We start from the raw sequence: 16,802 nt of genomic DNA, 5'->3' as shown, positions 1-16,802 counted from the left end.
ACCGGGGCCGGGCAGCGCCGCTGAGCACTAAGTCAGCCACTGCCTGGCCCTGCCCCCGGAAAGTCACAACCCAGTACTGCAGTGATCAGCACAGCGGCTCTGCCCATTGCTAAGCTGAGAACTTTCCAGGCTGGCCAGTCTTGGCAATGAGGCATAGGCCAGAAATTCTCAAGATTACCAATGAAGGGGTTAAGCAGCCATAGTATTAAGACTCAATTTTCATATCAAATTCAGGTTTGGTGTGTGCTATTTAATATCACACGCTCAAAGCCTCCAGTTTCATGCGATTTCTCTTAAACGCCTGGCAGCTTCCCAGGCAACAGGATCATATACAGTCCTTTTGCATACGATGTATGCAATCCCAGTCTTGGCTACAAGATCCAAAAAACTTCGGACCTGGAGATTGGCACTGCTGCCACAATCGGATGGTTTTCATTCTTGTAGAATTATCGGAGACATGTCTCATTAGCCTGTGAGGAGATGGGAAGTATTCATATACAGTCCGATTTATGGGAAGTCGGCCAGCTCCTCAGTAAAGTTACAAAGTATAGATTTTGTTAAAGACTAAAGTGTAGAATTATCCACACACATTACAAGGTGTGTACGGAGTTGGCACTGGCAGTAGAGTTAAGCACAACACCAGCTCACATTTTCGTGATGAAAAGTTGCCCTCACGTCATACAATGACAGTAAGTATTGCCATCAGTGGGCTATATGATCGCTTCAGTGAAAGTGAAGAGGCACTGCTGGAGAAACCTCTAATTTCTTCAGGGATTGGCTACCAACACAAAGAATCAGCCTGGTCTACAGTGTCAGATCATCAAGGAGTTATCACTATTTCGAGAACAAATAGATCACATGCCCTACAGATACAATAAAGAGTCTGGGGGTGATGGGTTTAGGAGAGGGTGGAGTAATGGCAGCGTGATCTGGCCTCAGACTCTATGGTGAGAGGGAGGAGTAATGGTATCTGGCGCATTCTTATCAACTAAGAAAAGCAGGACTAACACTTAAGGCACCTATACACCATGCGATTTGGTCCCAATTCGGATTTATCGGGCCGTGAAATCGGCCCTAATCGCAACTGCAGACGGTTCCGTGCGCATCAGGTCGGACAGGCTGCACATAAGATTTAATAAATCTTATGCACAGCCTGGAGGCGAGCAGGGGACGCAGAGAGGCAGTGAATGCGGCAAGGGGAAGCTGTCAGGATGATTAGGTCCGACCTAAGTCGGCCTAATGTATGGTGGCCTTTAAAGTTATTCACCAAGTTCCTGCAGGCACTCCTATTCCTAGTTATCCATGCTGTGCTTCCCATGAATTCATTTTGTTGGGTTAACATTTGCTTTTTTCATTTTCAAACCGTGCAGCAAACTGCAAATACTCCTGAAGAGTTCTATATATGTTGCTGCCGCATGTCAGCCAGATGTAGATCATTATTAACTTTGATCTGTCCCAGCCAGTTAGGTGGGCGGCAACAGACGCAGATGGACACTAGAACAAAGACTCACCTCTCAAGGTATTCTTTAACATTGTCATAACCAGAGAATTTTGCCAAATGAATAAGCATCCCTGTGGCACAGCGACCGTCCCTCTTGCGGCAATAGCTGCAGTTACAGATGTCACGGCAAGGAGGACATATCCAATCCTATAAGGTGAGGGACAAAGTGTGACTAATGCTGTAAATGTACACATCTCTTCTGCAAACATTTTATTACATATATTTCTATCCAAATGCAAAACAAGCATGTCCAGCTGGAAACGCCATGAACGACAATACAGAGGAGGAAGGCTCAATCCAACTCACTAGCACTCAGGTTCCCAAATGAAGAATAGTCCTATTTTCAAGGTGATGACTGAAGTGTTGCTGCAGTCTGCACATAGACTTGTATGTAAATTGGATTTTCTTTTTTGACTACTTACCGGGTCCAGAAGGGCCTCTCGAACATCTTCACCATAGCGATTTCGTAGACAGGGCCCGCAAAATTGGCCTCGAACGCCACCACAGCCAGGATTGCGGCAGAATGTTTTAGTGTCCGCTGTTTTCTGACGGCATTGGTGGCAAGTGCTTCCCTACAGAACGGCATTATAGAACTGTTAACCGCAATAGGCTATCACGCAACGCAGTACTAACAAACAAGGGCCTATGCAATTACAAAGATTATCAGTGCAAATAACCTTATGTGATAAAAAGCTAATTTGTGCTTCAGGAAAGGTATTTTATCTCCCAGCTCTGATACGGGAGCCTGGAAGCACCAAACTCTTTCTACTGATAAAAGGGAAGTAATCCAATGATAATGGGCCTGAGGCTGTACTTACTATTATAGTGTTTATGAATGAATAAGGTCCCATCATTCTAACAATTGGTTTCTGATTCTATTTCATGTAGACTCTATACTAGAAAGTTACTTTTCAACTACCAGAGAATTGGGAAACATTTAAAAGTAACCAAAGAAGGGATATAATGTATAGATATTATGTCCATAAGGTTCTATAGCGCCATACAAGGGGGTAAAACTGACACCAGTATGGACCTTACGGAGTCATTACATTTGCATAGATATAGAATTAGAGTGTAAAAGATTGAAAAAATTACCAATATTTTGTCATAAATTTTGTCCTTAACGGTCACAGCCACGTTCTCCAGCTCGTCCTCTGTGATGTCCTCCACAGCCCGGTAGGAGCTGCATTTGGATGATCTCCTCCTCTTCAGAATCTCTTCTCGTTCTTCCTAGATCACCAAGAAATAAAGAGCTCACCTGTATCATTTCCCAAATAAAAGCTAAATGCATAAAAACACTCAAACTCTCATGCATTAAAAGGAAGAAAAAACCACACCCTATACTCGTAGGTGGACAAAGTGGTTAGAATTAATATATACTTTGTGGATAATATAGTAGCACTTACCAAAAATACTGCATGGTTAATGCACATTTATGGTGTACAGATGGAGCGCCTCTCAGCCAGCGCTGGGGTTCGCTAGAATGCCCCCGTTGGCGAGCTCCGTCGGAAGGGACACACTAGCATCTCGTGCGCGTCCCCTTCTGGTGGCTGGCGATCCGACTGCCAGACTCTATCTATCTATCTATCTATAATCCTGGCAGTCAAGATGCCGTTAGTCAAAAGACCTACCCAGGTATCCAGGCCTGGAGAATTTAGCTCCCAAACCTGATATCACAATCCTATTGAAGGATTTGGGGCAGTCTAACGGCAGTCAGGATACTTGCGTCCTGACCGACGGGAGGCTGACCGTTACTGCATGCATATGTATTGTATACTTTGAGGGTTGCATTAGCAGAAAACCACTTTCCCCATATTACGCTCTTATGGAAGCTGAAACAGGGTCAAATATATATAGTTGAAGTTGGGATAGGATTCCTTCATCCTCCTAAGGACATGGAAATCTAACCTCTCTATCAGACTAATTTGGACGAGAGCAAAAATCGAAGCGGTTTATGTGGATGTAAATTACACACATGAGCGGACCTAACCAACATATAACATGCTACATTTTTGCATCCCTACAAAACAAACTATAGGGGTTATTCTGATTCACTCAGAAAGGCACAATCACTCTCTAATGGACAAAACCATATGCACTGCAGGTGGGGCTGATGTAACATGTGCAGAGAGCGTTAGATTTGGGTGTTTTGTTTCTGTGCAGGGTAACTGGCTGTTTTATTCTTACACTGCCATTTAGATTTCAGTTTCAACACACCCCACCCAAATCTAACTCTCTCTGCACATGTTACATCAGCCCCACCTGCCGTGCATATGGTTTTGTCCATTAGAGAGTGACTGTGCCTTTCCGAGTAAATCAGAATAACCCGCTATGTGCAATGTGTCTGTCTGCAACAGTAGGCATATATTCAGACTGATGCGGAGTGCAGCCTGTATCGTAGGATTCTAAGTATGCTGTGCCTGCTGCCACCACTATATCAGTTGGTGTAAGTTGTAAAGTACAAGTTCTATATAATAATAATAATAATAATAATAATAATAATAATAAACCTAGCACCTGAAAAGGTTTGCCAGTTATTGAAGTACATTTTAGATAAATACCTTAATTCCAATGATAAAAGTTTACAGCATCTAGACAATGCAGTGAATGGGTTTGTGTATCCTTTCTCCTAAATCTTGCCCAAATTGTTGAACAGCTTGGAACAGAACAACCTCCTTATATCAGGGACACTTACATCACTGAACGTGCGCTTCAGGAAGGACCTCTTCCCATACTTCTGGAGATGTTCTGCAAACTGCATCGCTGATGCCGTAAACGTTTCCAATGCAAAATTCTCTGGTGGACGCGCACTCCTCGTAGGATTAGTGCGCCTTTCAATTGGGCCTTCAGAAAACGATCTCCGGCTTGTTTTTTTCTGCTTCTGCATAAATAAAATAACCAAAATCATTTCACCTTATTTTATAGGGCAGTACGGATGGTGTAATGGTTAGCATTAATGCCTCACAGCACTGAGGTCATGGGTTCGATTCCCACCATGGCTCTAACTGTGCGGAGTTTGTATATTCTCCCGTACTTGCGTGGGTTTACTACGGGTACTCCAATTTCCTCCCCCAATCCAAAAATATACTGGTAGGCTAATTGGCTCCCAACAAATTAACCCTAGAATGTATGTGTGTGCGTGTACATGTGGTAGGGAATATAGATTGTAAGCTCCACTGGGGCAGGGACTGATGTGAATGCTCAAAATATTCTCTGTAAAGCGCTGCGGAATATGTATGCGCTATATAAGAAACTTAATAATAATAATTTGAAGGTTAAAACACATAATGGAAACTGCCTGTTGAACTTACAGAGGGAGTAGTCGTTTTCACTGGAAACAGTTCGGGCACAGAGTTCAGCTCTGCAAGAAGCTGGGCCAGCTGAAACACAATTGTAGAGAAAGGTTAAAGTATTGCACAAAAATATAAATGTCTGCCAGTATTCGCACTAACTGCAAGGGGCCTGCCTAATTGTGATAGCAGTACCTCACTGCACCATGTTCTAGCATATGCAAAGGACGTAAGGCTGCTGTATCTGGCACTGTGGTGACGGTAGGTACTCAAGCAGACCTGTTGTTCATGACCATGAAGCCTATCGTTTTTTAGGAATTAATGACATCATGGATGAATGAGGCACTGTTAAATTAATAGGCAAAACAATGGTTCCACCCACCTCACTGTGCGAACCGTACAATTTTAAGTGATCTCTGATTACGTTCTGCCACCACAAACAGGCACGTGAACCAGTCATGCCCCAAATTAAACTAGTACTATTTTACCGATAGGAAGACACACACACAAAACGTCTGCAGAAATTATAGCACAGTATTCTGTTTCTGGACAAATTCCTATTAATGCAGAATCTTACCACAGCTTTGTTCTCCTTTATGTTCATCGCCCTTTTAAGCAGCGCACTTGAGTCTTCCTGCGTTGGCTTCTCATTTTCTCCCTCAGAATCAGAATGAGGTTTTACATCTTTGGCGCTCTGTGGCTTCTTCCCCTTGGCAGACCTGTTTCTGGTTTGCACCCCTGGCTTTGGTTTAGGAAGAACACTGGGAGCCTTTTTCTCCTTGTTTCCACACTTCTTGACAGGAAACCGCAAGGCAACACGTAGCCCACACCTTCTCTTTTTAGGTGGCGTGGATTCCATCTCGCTGTCAGAAAGCACGTTGTCTTCGTGATCATCATCACTCATGCCCTACACAAAGAGTTACGGTATTATAAGTCACGTATGAGCAGTAGTGGTATACTGTGTAAGTGCAGTGAGCATTCACACACCGGTCTATCACATTGTGACTAGGAGACATTACACACAGTAACAGCATCTCTCCCAGACCATAACAAGGCAGTACACACTATAGGATCTCCCACCATGAAGTTGGTCAGCACTGGCAGCATGGATTCTGCATGAGATTGCAAACTCCCACTCAGGATGCATAACAAATATCAGATTATTACCTGGTAATATGTTTTCCTCTACTCCACCATGGCAGCCATTACTATGGGTTCCTCCCTTCTGGGTAGTCCTTCGGAAAAGAAAAAAAAAAGACACCAGCCCCTATAAGAAGGTTCCACCTCCCTGCTCTGGTGTCTTGCATTCTCCAGCTTTAATACATAAACAGAAATAATTATTCCACATAACACAATACACAACAATTCGTAAGGGATGGGAATATATGCTGCCATGGTGGAGTAGAGGAAAACATATTACCAGGTAATAATCTGATATTTCCTCTACCTTCCCCCATGGCAGCCATTACTATGGGTCATACCCCAGCAGTTATTATTTTCGGGAGGGCATACTCACAACCAGCACCGAATTGTTGCCTCCTCGAAATCATAATAATCATAAATCATAGTTTCAGAACAACTTCTTCAAACTTTCATAGAGCTGCGCTAAGAACTTTCCTCCCGAACTTAGCGTCTGCTGAAGACATTACATCCAGTCTGTAATGTTTTGTAAATGTATGTATCGACGACCATCCTGCCGCCTTACATAATTCTTCCACTGAAGCGGATCCTTTCTCCGCCCAGGAAGCGGCCATTGCTCTTGTAGAGTGTGCCTTCAAGCTCACAGGTGGCTCTCTCTGCCTCACTTGATACGCTTTGAGGATACAGTCCTTAATCCACCGCGCCAATGTCGCCTTTGAGGCCATTTGACCCTTTCTAGCACCAGTTGTTAGAACAAACAGATTCTTGACTGTTCGAACTTCTTTTGTTCTCTGAACATAAACTTTTAGCGCTCTCACAATATCCAAGTTATGCAAACGCTTCTCCTTTTCGTTTGTAGGATTCATACAAAAAGAGGGCAAAACAATCTCTTGATTTATGTGAAACTCTGTCACAACTTTTGGTAGGAATTGTGGATTAGTTCTTAGAACTACCCTATTCTCAAAAAAATTTAGAAAAGGCTCTTCTGCCCACAACGCTTGCAATTCTGAAATTCTTCTTGCAGACGTAATTGCCACCAAAAATAAAACTTTCCAGGAAAGAAATAATAATGAAATTTCGTGTAAGGGCTCAAACGGAGGTTCCATAAGCACCCCAAGCACCAAATTCAAGTCCCAAGGTGCCATGGGAGATCTAAATTTAGGTTTCAGTCTTCTTACTGCCTGAATAAACCTTCGGACATACCTGTCCCCTGCCAAGTTCCAGTCCAACATTGCCGACAGGGCTGAGACTTGTACCTTCAAAGTACTTAAGGACAGTCCCATCTGCAGTCCTACTTGCAGAAAACTTAGTACTGATGTAACTTCCCTTGGCGACTGCATCTTCTCCTTACACCTTGATACGTATTTTTTCCACACTTTGTAATACGCTGCAGAAGTGGATCCCTTCCTAGCCTTGAGCAAGGTTTGGACCACTTCCCCTTCAAAACCCTTTTCAGTCAATGACCTGGTTTCAACCGCCAGGCCGTCAACTTCCAGGTCAAAGGTTGCGGCTGACATATTTGCCCCTGAACTAGAAGATCGGGTCTTGACGGAAGCGTCCACGGTTCTTCCACCGCCATCTGGCGTACTGAAGCAAACCACGCCCTCCGTGGCCAATAAGGTAGTACCGCTATTACCTCTGCTTTCTCCCTCTGAATTTTCCTCAACAATCTCGGAATTACCGGAATCGGTGGGAAAACATAGGCACGCCTCATCCACCAGGTGGCCGTCAGCGAGTCCCATTGCTCTGCTTGCGGATCCTTGAATCGAGAAAAGTACACTGGTACCTTGTTGTTCTCTGCTGAGGCCATGAGGTCCACTTGAGGTAGACCCCATCTCCTCACTAACATGGTGAAAACTTCGTCGTTGAGCGACCATTCTCCTGGTAGACAGGTCTTCCTGCTTAATTTGTCTGCCCTGTAGTTCTCTTTCCCTGCCAGAAAGACCGATGTTATGTTTAGAACAGAAGTCTCTGCCCAGGCCAACAACCTGTCTGCCACTTCCATCAGACTGCGACTTCTTGTTCCGCCTTGGCGATTTATATAGGCCACTACAGCCCGATTGTCTGATCTGATGATGAGCTCTTTGCCCTGAATCTGACTCTGGAACTGACGACACGCTCTGACCACTGCCTCCATTTCTCTCACATTGGAGTGTGCTTTTCCCCAGGATGGGGACCATCTTCCTTGGGCAATCCCTGGACCACAAGTTGCTCCCCAGCCTATTTGACTGGCATCCGTAGTCACGACTACTTGCTCCATGGGGGCGAACGACCTTCCCTGTCTTAGCCGATCGTCGTCTGACCACCAGGCCAAATCTAATTTTGCCGCCTTTGTCAACACTATTCTTTGCATCAGATTTTTGCTGTCCTTGTTCCATTGTATGAGAAAGCAGGCCTGTATTTTCCTCATATGAAATCTGGACCATTGCACTGTCTCTAATGCGGCCGCCATGAGACCCAGCACCTTCATACAGTCCTGTGACCTCACCGTTGATCTTATCCTCATCATATTGGCTTGTTGTATCAACTTCAACCTCCTGTCGGCGGTTAATGCCACCTTCATTTGGGCGGAGTCTATTATCACTCCCAAGTATTGTATTTTCTGAGTTGGCTCTAAATGACTTTTCTTTCAATTTATAAGCCACCCATGTTGCTCCAAACATTGAATCACTCTTTCTGGTGTGACGTAGCACAACGTCCCTGGAGCTTGCCACTATAAGTATGTCGTCTAGGTAAGGCCATAGCTTTATGCCTTCTTGCCTCAGTCTTGCCACTAGTACTATCAGTACCTTTGAGAATGTGCGTGGGGAAGTTGCCAACCCGAATGGGAGGGCCGTGAATTGATAGCTCACACCTAGAATCTTGAAACGTAGAAATTTTCGATGTCCCTCGAATATTGGCACATGAAGGTACGCATCTTTGAGATCTATTGAAGTCATAAAATCTCCTGGACCTATCTCTGGAAGTATGGACTTGATTGATTCCATCTTGAATGGCCTGATGCGCACCTTTTTGTTGAGACGTCTGAGATCCAGAATGGTACGAAAACCTCCGGATGCTTTTTTTATAACAAAAAAACGAGAGTACCACCCTAGAGGCTCTTGTCCTCTTGGTACTACAGTGACCACGCCTTGGGCCATCATCTCTTCCAAACTCAAAAACAAAGCTTCCCTTGTCCCTGGGAATAGGGGATTCTACTACCAGATTTCCTGGCCACGTTTTGAACTCTATCTTGTATCCTGACTGGATGATTTCCAAGACCCACCTGTCTGTGGTGGACCTTTGCCAGACCTGATGAAACTTTAACAGTCTGGCACCTACCCTTTGAGGTTCGGCATCATTGCTGTTCCTTCTTGGAAGGGAATCTATTTTCTCTGCCCCTTTGGGCCCGAAAATTTGCCCTGGATATCCAGGATCCCCTTCTATAGGCCCTGCCAGGCCTATAACTCCTGGCTTCCCTATAATCCTGTGGCTGGTATCTGTTGAACCTACTAGGCACATTCTTCTTGGCAGTTTTGTCCTGGGGCAACCAAACCGACTTGCCCCCAGATATCTTTGTCACCAGATCATCCAGCTGCTTTCCGAACAGGTAATCACCCTGGAACGGAAGAGACATTAACTTGTTCTTTGACTGAACGTCTGCAGCCCATGGCTTCAGCCACAAGGCCCTTCTGATAGCTGCTGTAGTGGCCCCTGCCCTTGCAGCCAGGCGCACTGAGTCCAAAGAGGCCTCACACAAGAACTGTACTGCCAGTTGTATGTCCTGAATCATTTTGATTAACTCAGACCTCTTTATGCCATCCAATATATCAGCCTCAAGCTGCTGACACCAGCCTCTGAGAACTCTGGAGGTCACCGCCATTGCTGCAGCAGGCTTTAATGCCGCCCCTGCTACCAAGTGTTGTCTTTTAAGGCCCAATTCGATCCTCCTTTCCATGGGATCCTTAAAAATGTTTGCGTCCTCTAGTGGAAGCGTAGTCTTCCTGGATATCCTAGAGACCGCTGCATCCACCCTAGGGGCCTCATCCCAGGATGAAACTTGCTCCCTCTCAAATGGATACATTTTTGCAATCCTACTTGGTATAGCAATCCTTTTATCTGGGTGTTTCCACTCATCAGCAATCACCCCTTTTAAAGTCTGTGATAATGGAAAAACTTTACTCTTTTTCCTCTTATCTTTAAACAGCAATTCTTGCAAATTAAGATCTTCTGCTGGATCCTCTATGTTCAAAGACTTGTGAATCAGTCCCAATAAGTTATTAATCATGTCTGTACTGAAGTCAGACTCAGACTTATCCTGTAATTGATCCTCATCATCAATGTCAGGATCTTGATCCAGCACATGCACACTGCCAGCTGCTTCCACTGATTCATCTGAATCACTTAATACAGCATGTTTCCTTTTAGATCTCATTTTGGAAAAATCCTCCTTAGTCATAAAGGTATCTGACAGTGATTTTCTCAGCATATCTACCAGACTGTTCATCTGAACCATAGGTATTTGCAGCGGGGTCTTACAAGCCTCACCCAGGCTGCCCACATGCCTCTCAGGCAAAGATTTGTCACAAGAACTGCATTTAGCTTTGTGTGATCTCTTCTGCTTAGCTTCCTTTTCTCTGCTGGTCTCAGACCTACCAACAAAGAATATCACCTAAGTAACAAACACAGTGGTGCCACAACAAAAAATAAAAATAAAAAACTAATGACCACCACCATTAAAAAATTATTCCTCTCTTAGGGCTTACCCTGACTTCCTAACAGCCTGCCGGTTTTCCTCCTCCATAATCTCAAGGTGGTGCACTGAATAGAAGCATATACAACTTTAGCTTATGCAAAAAAACACTGTTCATTCAGTAAGAGAGTACTGCATCCACAATCACCTCTTCAATCCAGCAGGGAAAGAGTTACCGCCTCAGTACTACTCCAACACACCTGCTTCCAAGCAGACAATCCTTTCCACAGAATTCTGACAAAAGCAAAATACAAGGCGCTTACTTCTCTCTCTCTCCCCGCAAGCATTGGTGATGCAGTGGACAACAAAAAATATCAGACTCTCTCACCCGTCCAACCGCGCTCCGTGCAGCAGTCGCAGCAGCGTCCACGCGACCCGGCGTCTTCCTCCAGCCGGCTACTTGTTATGCACGCGTCATCTCCCGCGTCGCGCACCACCTGACACCCGCCTGTTCTCTACGGAGATTAACACAGGCCAGGAGTTACACTGCAAACGCTATCCCGCGCCGCTTGATAGTGCACTCCTGAGGATGCCGCCGACTCAGCTTACCCCTTTCTGGGTTTGCATGCGGCACAAACTCTGGGACCGGACCCCACCAGCTGCAGCAAAGTCCTCACACCTGAGCAGCGGTATCCAGGCAGCACTTCACAGGGTAAGCCCTTCCAACTACCCGGAAAAGAAAAAAAGACACCGGAGCAGGGAGGTGGAGCCTTCTTATAGGGGCTGGTGTCTTTTTTTCTTTTCCGAAGGACTACCCAGAAGGGAGGAACCCATAGTAATGGCTGCCATGGGGGAAGGTAGAGGAAATATGGTTCTTTTGATTGGATAAAAGCTGTAGCCCACAGGTCTTCAACCTGTGGCCCTCCAGATGTTGTGAAACTACATGTCCCAGCATGCCCTGACAGTTTTGGCATGCTCTTATAGGAAAAAATGTGGCAATGCATGTTGGAACATGTAGTTTCACAACATCTGGGGGGCCATAGGTTGAAGACCCATGCTGTAGCCAATCAAATTAGTCACACAGTTTACTGCCCAGGTGCTTGGAGAGCTAAACTGGATTAAACCTTTTAGGTTCTAAGATTTTATTTTCTCCTGCATATGGAAACTAACATCAACCAAATCTGGGCTAGAAGCTTTTGCATCAAGAGTTTTCTACCTTCACTGGCAAATAAATTTTGCATTTTTAGGTCTCCATTTAGGTGGTAGAGGATTAGAAAATCATCTGTGCAGCATCCTGAAGAAACAAATACAAAAATGATAGAAGAGCAAGAACACCTGTAAGGGGATGCTACAATGTGGAATGCTGCCTTGTCTGGACTACATGCCTAACTGAACAATATGGAAAACGGTGGCATGTATTGGAATACGCCCGCGAACAATATAATATGCAGTGGCGTGATCATTCATTGTGTACAAGACAGCCGTTATATCATTCTATCAGCTGTCCCGTCAGCTGTGTGCACACCTCGTTAAGTGGGTACCCCACTTTAGATGCACTCTGAATTCATAAACTAAAACAATCCCAAACCATGACTGGTGCGACTGCAAACCCCCTAGATAACACGGGCATATACTCAATTTAAAGCGGTCTTTGGTTCTCTATTACAGCGATACAGGGATTTCAGACTGTAATTAGGCGTGCTAATTGAATATCCCTATACAGGGTATGTCATACTTACCTACTTCCCCCCCCCCCACACTCCTCTCTGGGAGAAGCCCGGTGAGAAGACTATCAGAGGAACTTTGGGGGGGGACAGGGACTGAGCTTGTCGTTACCAAGCCCCGGGCCCCAATGCAGCAAATGGTGCAATTCGCTTGTCTACAACAATGGGACGGGGCTAAAATGAAGTGATTTGTGCCATTTTAACCCCGCCCCCTCCCTGAAGAGACAAAAATGCGGGATATCAACAGTGAGGGGGGCACTATATAAGAGGGTGTAAGTAAAATAAACTGAATAAATAATGTACAGATTCACAAAACAAGTCACAGAACACACTGTGCATAGGGCGACAACCAAGTTGGAAATAGAAAGATGTGTCACCAAACACTGCATGTACATATGAACAGATAGATAACATACTGAGTTGTGCCTTCTATCTACAGATGGGAACAACAAACATGTAATATCAAGTACGCAATGGAAGTGGGACAAGAGGTCTACAGCAAAAAGGTTGACAACCACTAGGTCGACAGTTAAAAAGTCGACAGGGGGTTTTCACTGTTTTTTTTACCCAAAAGTCGACATGAACACAGTTTGCAGTGCATCGCTCGCTGCGCTCGGCACACTATTTTATTCTCCCATCACGCCCTAGTATATGGTAGGGCATGAAATACTGCCTGTAGGCACGTCGGCTCAAAAAACAGTGAAAAACCCCATGTCGACCTTTTGACTGTCGACCTAATGCTTGTGTCGACCTTTTTACATGTCAAGCTAATGGTTGTTGACCTCTTTGCTGTAAACCCGTTGTCCGTAACCCATCCGCAATGTATGGTGGTTAAGAAGAATGAACTGGGGCCTATATAGATCGTTCTGGATGGGTAATCTCCAGGTTCAGACGACGAAGATGGTCCTGGGGAGATAAAGAAGAAAAGAAAAAAAAAAGCCACATAGTGGCTGAATAAGGAGTATATGGATTCCATTCTACATATGGGGTGGTGATGTTGTTCCTTAACGAGTCACCTTCGATGTGGAGATATGGGAAGCGTGCTTACAGAAAGCTTACATTCAGCTTGTGTTGGATAGGGCTATAAAGGTATCGGAGTGTAAGTTCAACCCATTTCATATCGAGAAATGCTCACATGTAACCGCTGTGTATCCTTCACGTCACAGTTTATTTATATGGTCTCTTCTTGCAGGTATAGAGGGCCAGATGTATCAAGCTCCAAAAAGGGATAAATGAAGAGTGAAAAACAGCCAGCCAATCAGCTCCTACCTGTCATGTTATAGGCTGGGTTTGAGAAATGACAGGTCAGAGCTGATTGGCTGGTTGTTTATCACTCTCCAGATTATCACTTTAAAGCATGATGCATCTGGCCTAGAAGGAGAATTTTTACCATACGCCATGTTTAGGGGTTTCATTTATAAATCCTTCCACGGTCATAATTCTCATTCTATACCTCTAAAACACATTGCGGTTCTGCTATCAGGAGGGGTGCAAGAATAAAACCTTCTTTCAGGCAGTGGAACATCTCTGGAACCTCTTACCCAGCAATATCCACTGCTCGCTGAATTTAATGGACCCAACTGTATGATGTGAGTGGTCATCGTCTCAGAAAGAGTGCCACCATTTCCGCTTCAGTGGACCTTTTTTCCCCCCATATATATTCTAAAACCTTATTGGGCAGGGTTTTCAAATTTGTTCCTTAGGAGCCCAAACAGGTCACTTAGCAGGTGCACAGGCGTACTCATAATTACTCATGGAGATTTCCACAGCAAATTATTTCACTTGTTATGTGCCCTGGAAAACATCAACTGTTGGGATCCATGGTTTTGCTTTGTAAAAACCATTACACCCATAAAAAAAATACAGAGTTCAGCCGGCAACCTGCACGTCCGCCAAATTCAAAACATCATTATAGCCCGCCCCAAGTGTGAGAACTTATGCTTTATGGTAGACACACAGGAATCGGCACTTTGCTTTTCTGTGTGATTGGGTTAAAAACATTTCAGCCTGGTAATTTCCTGCTCAACACGAGTCCTTTTCTTGCGTGAAAGGGTCAACCCTTCGACCCAGCAAAAAAGCAGGGTTGCAGACCCATGAATTTGAACCTGGGTTGACCCTTTCACATAGAACAAATACCAGCATACTGTAGGACATAAATTGAATTAGCTTTTCTTTGAGAAGGAGGGGGGGGGGGGGGAATTGGGGGTCAGGCTGGTATGTGCAAAATAACCCGGCACTCAAAAGCCAGGAGGTAACAGACGGGATTTAGGGAGTGTTGTCTCAAAGATTGACTACTTTCAAATGTTAATTTAAATACCACTGTGTAACAAACTTGTGCAGTTGGCTCCTCCAGTGCAACTATACACAGGTGACCCTTACCGAACCTGGGTTCTGCCATCACCAACTACGGGTGCACAGCCGAGCTTACCCATGATGGAAATTTACTTGCCCATGTCTAGGAGGTTAAATTAAAGTACTATAAAAATGTAACATTCTAATGACTTAATGGAAGAATATTTGTGAGTAGCTGCGAGCCATTTTTACAAAGAATAAAAAAATTACCTTCAAGAGAAACTGCATTAGCTCCTTTGCCTTTGTGTTACTATACCACAACCATGCTGGGAATGCTATGCGCCAAATAATTCCCCCCCGTTTCTTCTATTACTTCCACCTCTAGACCAGGGGAGCCGAGTCGGCTTCAGGGGAGCACAATTGCCGATTAGGAACAAAGAAGAAACACACATCACCCCATTTCTAGGTGGGAACTGATAGGCTCTAATTAGGAAAACTTGATGCTGATTTTCAAAAGGCTACTTCCTCCCCTCCATCACCACTATTAAAATAGTTTCAGGACTCCCCTGTACGATCTTCAAGAGTCTCATTAAACTGTTCACAAGTCAAAAGTAAAAAGGCTTTACTTTAAAAATCTTGCTTTAGGCTGCATAAGGAAAGAAGCCTATATTTAGGATAAATGGATAAGTAGTCTGAACTTGAATACAATTGTAGATTGCAGACAGCATTTCATTATTATTTTTTATTGTAAAAAAAAAAAAAAATATTTGCTAATCAAGGCGCACAGGCATGCTGGCACTGGGAGCGTTTCTACAGGCAACCACCTGCTGAGGATAAGGAGCTACCATGGGGTAACTGACAGCCATGCGTGATCTTTGAAGTGGGCAATCGGATCAGTTATAGGGTTGCATTATGCATTGTGGGTGCGGCCATTTTGTGGACCCAACTAATATCCATGTGTATGTATGCTATACAGTATCTAGGTTGTGTATTCTGGAGAAATGCACTGAATTAAAAAGAACTTGTACCAGAAAAAAAAAAGGGTACTTGTTTCCTAGCACGGCGCCCGCATACCTTAACTTAAGGTATGCGATGGACGCGACCGACGCGATTTTAGGGCTATTTTTAGCCTTTTCCCCGACAATGAAAAAATCGCGTCCATCGCATGCCTTAAGTTAAGGTCCCGATGTGACTAACGCGATTTAACATTGAGTGCATTGTATTCAATGTTAAATGCCTATGTAAAATCGGGTCCATTGTATACCATTATAATGGCATACAATGCGACCGATGCGATGGACCCGATTTTACATAGGGAACAATGTTAAATGGGCCAATGGACCAGATTTTTCATTGTATACCCACCCTGATGGGTATTTTACATGACAAATGCCCACCCCCATTGTTAACACCACCTCGAAGCGCGGCGAGTGCAGCGAGCCCGCGAGGGGCGGCGGTACGCGTCCTCCGACCTTTTCATACCCCCACTATCCACGTCGGCTTGGAGTTCATTCTATATAGTGTGGTGAGCGCAGCGAGCCCGAAGCGTGGTGAGCCCCGCGAGGGGACGCGTAATACCTGTGAAGTAATGCACGCCCCCTTGCCACACTATATAAAATCAACTCCACGCCGACGTGGATAGTGGGGGTATGAAAAGGTTGGAGGATGCGTACCGCTGCGCTCGCCACGCTTCGGGTTGGCGTTAATTGTGGGGTGGCGTTAATAATTGGGGTCTGGGGGGCATTTAACATTTGGGCCAATGTAAAATCGGGTCTCAGGGACCATTTTACACTGATTCCAAAGTAAAAATCGCGTTGATCGCATGCGATTTGGTTGCATGCGATGGACGCGATTTTTTGGGTCCCGATGGATACAATTTTTATCGCTGGCACCGTGCTAGGAAACTAGTACCAAAAAATGTATTAAGAGTGCACTTAACGTGCACTAGGGACAGCACGCCGATTAACGCTCGGTGCGGCTGTCCCCTTCAATCACCCTGCCATTTACGGCTTGGGTGATGTATGACTGGCTGTCAGGAAAACATTGCCCATTAAAGCGCCCTGGCCGCTTCGCCAGCCCAGCACTAGCATTGTCCTATTCCCACTGCAGGGACAACGCTAGCCCTGCTATTGGCTCCGCTCCAGATCTAGTGATAATAGTGAGATCTCACGCATGCCTAGAGA

At 44.9% G+C, this 16,802-nt stretch overlaps 1 protein-coding gene across 3 annotated transcripts in view; it reads right to left on the bottom strand.

Annotated features, from left to right (window-relative positions):
• CDCA7L (cell division cycle associated 7 like) overlaps positions 1-16,802 on the bottom strand; it is a 39,303-nt gene that overhangs the window by 1,752 nt on the left and 20,749 nt on the right. For all 3 annotated transcript variants that reach the window (XM_083189112.1, XM_083189113.1, XM_083189114.1), the window contains exons 2-7: positions 5,369-5,698; positions 4,813-4,881; positions 4,197-4,382; positions 2,597-2,731; positions 1,924-2,073; positions 1,512-1,648 (exon numbers count right to left, since the gene is read on the bottom strand). In XM_083189112.1, coding sequence (XP_083045238.1) covers positions 1,512-1,648; positions 1,924-2,073; positions 2,597-2,731; positions 4,197-4,382; positions 4,813-4,881; positions 5,369-5,698 — 1,007 coding nt within the window. The remainder of the gene's footprint in view (positions 1-1,511; positions 1,649-1,923; positions 2,074-2,596; positions 2,732-4,196; positions 4,383-4,812; positions 4,882-5,368; positions 5,699-16,802) is intronic.

Source organism: Crinia signifera, chromosome 5 (assembly GCF_055691185.1).
Source record: "Crinia signifera chromosome 5, ASM5569118v1, whole genome shotgun sequence".
Taxonomy (NCBI): domain Eukaryota; kingdom Metazoa; phylum Chordata; class Amphibia; order Anura; family Myobatrachidae; genus Crinia; species Crinia signifera.
Note: the sequence above shows the minus strand (reverse complement) of the source record. Positions and strands in the feature narration are given on the sequence as shown.